General features: G+C 34.9%; 1 protein-coding gene across 1 annotated transcript in view; it reads left to right on the forward strand.

Annotated features, from left to right (window-relative positions):
* The window catches only part of LOC132169540 (LRR receptor-like serine/threonine-protein kinase RGI5), a 32,147-nt gene that overhangs the window by 16,427 nt on the left and 7,738 nt on the right, over nucleotides 1–7,982 (forward strand). Inside the window, exon 4 of the mRNA XM_059580562.1 lies at nucleotides 1,195–1,338. Coding sequence (XP_059436545.1) covers nucleotides 1,195–1,338 — 144 coding nt within the window. The remainder of the gene's footprint in view (nucleotides 1–1,194; nucleotides 1,339–7,982) is intronic.

A 7,982-nucleotide genomic window follows, 5' to 3' on the forward strand; every position in this document is an offset into this window, starting at 1 on the left:
CCCTCTTGGGTGGTTGCTTCTCCTGACTTGGGACTTCAATTTTTATTTTTTTTTATTTTTAAAGATTAATAATATTTTAAATTAATAATCAGATGTAGTTGTGTTTATTTTGTAAACTTAAGTTTGATAGGATAGGGTTAGGTGGCAACTTCTTATTGGTGGCAAAAACCTCCTTATTTTTGCCACGACTGAACAGCAGCTCCTCTCATTTCTAAAACCTAACAAAGTGGAAGATGATTGTAACACAACAACGTATAAAAATTCCATACGTTGTTATTTGTATATTGAGATAAGATAATGGCAAGATTATTTTTCCTTCATAATAATCTTTTCCTATTAAGCCTAATGAATAATTGCATTATTCTTGTTCTGTTTTTTCTTTTTGTTTAATTCTTTGTTCTTGACATGAAGAACTTAATAGTCTTAGGGAATTCTATAGAAATTGAGTCGTTGATGAATATTCCATGGCTAGGTTTAAGAATCTCCTATAAAAAAATTGAGGTAATTTTGGGAAAGCATAAGCTTTTATAGTTTACATATAAAGATTTTCTCAAATTTGAGTAAGTTTTCTATGGAAATAAATCGGGGCTTAGGTCAATTGATGATTCCACAATGTGAAATACATTATCCTATGCGTATTAGAGGATGTAAGTTAAGGCACTAAACCAGTCAAATGAGGTCTTTAATTTATTGCATACTACAATTGTCTTCTAATTATTTGATAACAATAGTAGTTTTTAGTTCCTGAGAAATGTCCAATGGAAAAACAAAATGAACAATTGAAAAAAAAATAAAAAATAAAAAAACCAAACAATTGAAAAAAATAAAAAGTAAAACAAACAATCGTGAAACACCAAAAACTAAGAAAAAACATATATTATACAAAGAAGAGAAGCTTTAGTGCTACTACTAGACACTAGGGTACAAAGTTACCCAGAACCTTCAGCTAATGGGTTTGGGACCACTTACGTATATTAGTTGTTCACATTGTTTATTTTTCCTCGTTGTGGAACACAACACTCACATGTGCACTCTCAACATTTAATCTACTTCTAGTTACTATTCTATCCACTTTGTTCACGTGCAAACAACTACAAATTTTATCGTTGTCGGCTAATAGATTGAAAGAAAGTGCACCTTCAAAAGTTGTGTACTTAATCATGCTTACAAAGGTAAATGGTAATTGTTTTACAGGGACTATCCCATCCACTTTGTTCAAGTGCAAAAAATTGCAAGTTTTATGGTTCTCAGATAATGAATTCACAGGAGAAGTACCTCAAAAAATTGGAAACTTAACCATGCTCAAAGAGCTACAAATTGACAACAACGCCTTTGGAGGTATGTTCAGTTCTACTTTAGTTGATTGTATGAATGACATCATTGACTCAGCATATTTTCCTTTTATTGCCCCCAATGCGGTATCTTTCAATTAAAAGTACAAAATAATTTGTCTTGAGCTTAGAAGGAAACCAAAAGATATATGAGGAAAAAACAAAAAAAGTTGGGAATAAGATTGCAAAAACGAGATTGTGCCGCGGAAAATAGTAATTCCCAAACTAAGATAGAACTTTATGAGAAATAGGTAAAGAACTATGCTATTTAAAATTAAACTGCATAACAAGAATTTCTTGTAGTAAATGTCCTTGGCTTTTGGCAAAATTTTGATTCTCACTCCTCAGTGAAGAAAGTGTGATCTTAGGGATTATGAGACCTTCATATAATCTCACCAATGAATGAAAATAACCAAGGGAGTGTGAACTCCATCATTACTCTTCAAAACTTTAACCTATTCTCGAGAGTTAACTCAAGAATATAAGTTCCTAGTAAATACTAAAGAAATGTAGAGATTGTGTCTTTAGAGGCTCAGGTTCTTCTCTATTATAAGCTTACATGCTAGGAGAAGTGGATGATCTAAGCCATGTGGGACAAGTAGTAGGACAAGTAGTAGGAGAAGAATTAATCCTAGTAGAACTAGGACTAGTGGAAGGGCTAGGGTTGGAAAACCCTAGCCTCCACTACTTACTAAAGTGACGCATAGGGCCAAGGAAGATTTCCCTGGATTATGCGTCCTCCACATGCCATTTGGGCTTGAGTTTTATCTCAAGCTACGTCTCCCTCTCTTACATCTTTTGCACAATTTCGCTCTAGCCATACTTTAATAAATTAATATAAACAACCCAATAAATAAGAAAGATTGACTTGGTTAAATTATATGAGGTTGGTGATGGACCTAAGGGAAAAATGAAAACTAGCCCCAAATATTCCTGACTTTCCAAAGTCACTATTCAATTACATTTGATTCCACTAAACAATTGAAATTGCACTATAGTTTATATTTTTTATTAAAAAAATTAATCCCTTTACTTAATCTTGACTTTTGATTCCTCCATGAAATCCTCTATAGCAAAATTTATGCAAAAGATATTACCACTTAATTTTCTACCTCTTTACCCTTAAGTTACTTATTTTATTATTATTTTCAAATTTGTGAAAGCTTATCACATGTACAATATTTTGGTATCTCCAACAAAAATTCTATTGTCAAAGACTAAGAATAATTCAATCAATAAAATCTATCTCAATGGAAAATTTCTTATCATTTCAAGAAAAGGACTTGGATTCATTCTTGAGAAAAGCTTTCTCACAATGCTACATATGATTACCCAACACGCCATGAATGTTGACCATAGTAAAGGTCTCATCTATAGATGTATCAAAGTGATATCCATTTCATATCTGAGTACACAATTCTCTCAGGATTTAGAATCATTGTCATCAGTAGCCTTTAGGAGTTATTGTCTTTCCTATTGGCAATATTTTGTGGACCTACAACTCCTTGGTCTGTTCAGCGCATAACACCTACACATCAACTATTTGGAATAGGTATGCAAATTAAAATTTGTATAGCGGAAGAATCATATTCTCATGCCCAAGAACAACTTTAAGAAGAACAAGTGAAGAACTATTGCTATTTCAATTAAAAAAGCAAGATCAAAGAATACTTACTTGAAGATCTACGACCACACCTTGGCTTTGGGCAAAACGTTTTTGCTTATTCTCCAAGAACACAACAACTCTTAGGGATAGTGAGACCTTTAGATCCTCTCACCAATGACTGATAATGATCAAGAGAGTGTGAGCTCGCTCTTGGCTTTTCAAATCTATAACTTTTTTTTTGTGAGTTAACATAATAACTACTAATTCTTAGAGTCTTTCTGAAAATTAATTATCAAAATAATTTGATTAGTGATTTGAAAGCTTAGGCTCTTCTCTATTTATAAGCTTAACAGGCTATCAGGGGTTTAGATTAAACCCTGTGGGACTATGATGCAGCGTGACTTCGTGAGATGCATGAATAACAAGAAGAAGGGATAAATACTCCTAAGACCTTGAGACTATCAAAGATCTAAAAAATCTTTTCAAAACACTAGAGCCAATTTAGGGTTTGAAGGAAAATAATGAAGAAACTCAACTCTGAGTACTCTTATTGATAAAAAATGAATAATAATCAAAAGCCCTGTTCTACGATCTAAAAAACATATATTTATAGGCCCAGCAACCCTAAACCTAATAAAAATACGAAATATAGTTGGTTTGCAATTCTACAAAGGCCGTCCGGACATAACATAAGCCGTCCGAAAGATCGTTGAAATAAAAGACGAAAATTGGAAATAAACATAGGTGTCCGGACAGTCTCTGGACGAAGACTTCAAACGAGGGTCTCGGGTTTAGGCACGTCTAGACCATCTTCGGACGAGACTCTAGACGAGGCTCTTGGGATTACTTGTGGCTGGACGGTTTCAAACGTGACTCCAGATGAGGCTCTCGGGAAGATGCTTCACACTTCTCGTCCTGACGGGCTTCAAATGCAGTTGCAAATGAAGCCTTCTAGAATTCAGCTTCTACGCAAGTTTGCCGTCTTGTCTTGACTCTCCCTGGCATGACTCCTCGGGCACCTCCACACTTACATTTGCATGGGTGTTCCTCATGAAATCCCAAGCACTTTGATCTATATCAGACTAGGAGGTTGAAAAATTAGATACAAGGAGAACTAGAGGAGCTGGCATGGACGGCTAGGGCAAAGCCCTAGCCTCCATTGCTGCATAGGCCAGGGAGAGATTTTCCCCGGTCCATGCGTTCCTTGCCTTGGGAACTGGGCCTGGGTTTCATCGTAGACCCTTTCTCCTTGTCTCCAACGCATAGAGCCAGAGAAGTTTCCTTGGCCTTATGCGTCCCACTTAGTTTATTGGATTTCTAGGTTTTATCCAAAGCCCTATTCTCAAATATGTGCACCATTGCACTATCTATCTCTAGCCCATGTTCTAAATAATTAAAACATTTTTCCCTTTGATTTACTTAATATTGACTTATGAACCCTCCATGAAATATTCTATAGCAAAATTAAGGTTACATATACTATCACTTAATTTTCTACCTCTTTATCATTGACTCACTGGTTTTACGTTATTCACATACTTGCGAAAAACACATGTATATATTTTGGTATGCCAATCAAAATTCTCTAGCCAGAATCTTAAGGATAATATCCATAATATCTATCTCAAGGAAGAATTTCTTATCTCTTTGTCCAGTGACAGAAGATTTGGATTCTCTCTTGAAAAATGTTTTCCCACATTGTTACATGCGATTACCCAATGTATTGAGGTTATTTCGATCGATGATAGATCTCACTCTTTAATACATCAAAGTAACCTACATGCAACATTTAAGTCTACAATTCCCTCTGGATTTAGAATCAAAGTCTTAAGCAGTCCTTTAAGGAGTTATTATGTTTTCTTATAGACCATATCTTTATGAAAAGACAACAATTTGGTCTGTTTAGGGCCTTAGTGTTTCAGCACATACACATCTATATGAAGTCACCGCTTCTCTTGATCAAGGTAGGTCACCAAGATTCGATGTGTCATAGTTTTACTCAAAATAGAAATGTCCTAGTTATATTTACCGGTTGTGAACTTTCAATGTTTAAGGATACAATGATTATGGACTAAGACTTTATGTGATAACCATGTTGCTCACACCTATAGGCACATTCAATGTTATCCTAGGACCTTTCACATGCATAATAAATATGATGAAGACTTGAGTAATAAGCATGTAAAAGACATTTTATACGTCATATGCTCAAAAAAATTTAATCAGTGAATAAAACATATATTCATTACAAGCATTTGAATGTCAACATAGATATAAAATCACTTGGATTTGGGGAACAATCCCCAACATCAACCCAAAGCCTCCAATTTCACTTGATTAAGGTATATCATCAAGATTAGATGTGTAATAGTCTTTCGCAAATGGAACGCGCAATTCCATTATCGACTGCAAACTACACAAAGTTTAAGACTACAAAGATTATGGACTAAGACCTAGTGTGATAAATTCGTTACTCACACCCTTAGACCATATTCAATGTAATCCAATGACCTTTTATATGCACAACATATATAACTGTAATAAGCATGCATTATATGCCATATGCTTAAATAATTTAATTAGTGAATGACTACACGTATTCATTACAAACATTGAATGTCAAACATAGATATGTTATCTTTGGGATTTCAGGCGCAATCCTCTACGAACTCTCACTTGCCCTTGTTTCAAATGAGGCACACAATTGACTCACATTCCTTCTAAGTAAGATTTTAAAATATTCTGTGGCAAGGTCTTAATGAACGGGTCGGCGAAATTCTAAGTCGATGAAATGTTTGCCACAACTACATCTCCTCAAGATACTATCTCTCTAATGAGATAAGACTTGCACTCGGTATGATTCCCTCTCTTATGGTTACTTGATTCCTTGGATTGTACAACTTCTCCCATGTTGTCGCAAAACAACATAATAGGAGACTGCTCTATCCTGATAACACCAAGATCAACTAGGAACCTCCTAATCCATACTGAATTCCTCCTTACAAGCCGCAACACATTCAATTTCCATAGTAGAGCCAGCAATACAGGATTGCTTAACACTTCTCCAACTAATGGCTCCTCCGCCTAGGGTATAGACATACCTTGAGGTAGACTTTGGGGATCACAATCTGATTGAAAGTCAGTATCTGTGTAATTGGTAGTTGTCAAATCCTTACAAGGGTAGACAAGCATATAATCACTCGTTCTTCGAAGATACTTGAGTGTATGCTTCACTGCTACCGAATGTTGTGGCCCAGGGTTTAACTGATATCTGCTCACCATGTCATGTAAAAAACATATATCTCGTCTAGTGCATAGTATATCATGCATGAGGTTTCTTACAACCAAATCATAAGGGACAACCCTCATTTGCTCTTCCTCTTGAGGTGTCTTATGACACTGCTCCTTAGTAAGAGGAACTCCATGCCTAAAGGGAAGTAAGCCTTTCTTGGAGTTCAACATGCCAAATCTTGCTATGCCCTTATGTATGAATGTAGCTTAGGATAAGCTTATCATCATATTCCTGTGATCTCATAAGATCTTGATCCCAAGGATATAGCTTGCTTCTCCCAAGTCTCATGGTTCAAATCTTTCAACATTCTTGTGCACACACTTAAAATCCAAATCCATCATTCAAATAAATTTCCATGCAAATGGTACACACCATGCCAATTTCTGCTCCTAACTTCCTCATGAACCCCAAGCATCTTGATCTACATCATCTTCTCTAGATTGGAGAGAATTTGCCCATTGAATGCACATTCTCATCAGAAGAATCTTCCGTGAACGAAACAAGATGCTGGACATTGAAAACATTAGATAATGTAGTTACTTTTCATTAAAATAAAGAAACTTTAAAATTACTTTTAGTAAATCCCATTGAAACACTCATGCCTGAGCTTTAGAATAATCATACCCCGAGCTTAGTCCTCTAAATGAGCATAATGTTGACTATGCCCTTTAACATGCAATAAAACCTTCAGAACTATGTAGGTTCACAAATTTTCATCATGACGTTATGATGACAAGATGACGAGGAAATTGATTTTGAAGATTTTGTCATGATAGTTTGCAGAGACGTCATGACAAGATTCTAGGGTTCCATCGCTAACATTTTGACACTTGTTAGATTCTAGGCATTTCATCATGATGTCTTGTTGACGTTGTGATGACAAAAGATCACAGTAAGTTCAAGGTTTCAAGAACCATTTTCATTATGGTGGAATGCTGACTTTATTATGACAAAAACTCATTGAAAAGGTTGAAGGCTTTAAGAACCATTTTCGTTATGATGAAATGTTCACATTATCATGACAGAAACTCACTGAAAGGTTGAGAGCAGAGTAGGCCAATTTTGTCTTGACGGAATGCTAATGTCATTATGACGAAAACTCAAAGTGAAGCATAAAACTTCTGACCAAAAAAGTCATCACTTCGTCAGGACATTATCCTAACGAGAACTTACAGAACACTTAACATGAGCAAAAATCACCAAAACAGTACCAGATTGAGGAGAACACATATATTGAGTTTTGACATATCAAATAAGGCCAATTCCTAAAACCTAACAAAGTGGAAGATGATTGTAACACAACAACAAAGAAGAATTCCATACGTTGTTATTTGTATATTGAGATAAGATAATTGCAAGATTATTTTTCCTTCATAATAATCTTTTCCTATTAAGCCTAATGAATAATTGCATTATTCTTTTTTTTTTGTTGTTTTTTTTTTTGGTTTAATTCTTTGTTCTCACATGAAGAACTTAATAGTCTTGGGGAATTCTATTGACATTGAGTGATTGATGAATGTTCCATGGTTAGGTTTAAGAATCTCCTATAAACAAATTGAGGTAATTTTGGGAAAGCATAAGCTTTTATAGTTTACATATAATGATTTTCTCAAATTTGAATAAGTTTTCTATGGAAATAAATCTGGGCTTAGGTCAATTAATGATTCCACAATGTGAAATACATTATCATATGCGTATTAGAGGATGTAAGTTAAGGCACTAAACTAGTCAAATGAGGTCTTTAATTAATTGC

Source organism: Corylus avellana, chromosome ca2, assembly GCF_901000735.1.
Source record: "Corylus avellana chromosome ca2, CavTom2PMs-1.0".
NCBI classification, from domain to species: domain Eukaryota; kingdom Viridiplantae; phylum Streptophyta; class Magnoliopsida; order Fagales; family Betulaceae; genus Corylus; species Corylus avellana.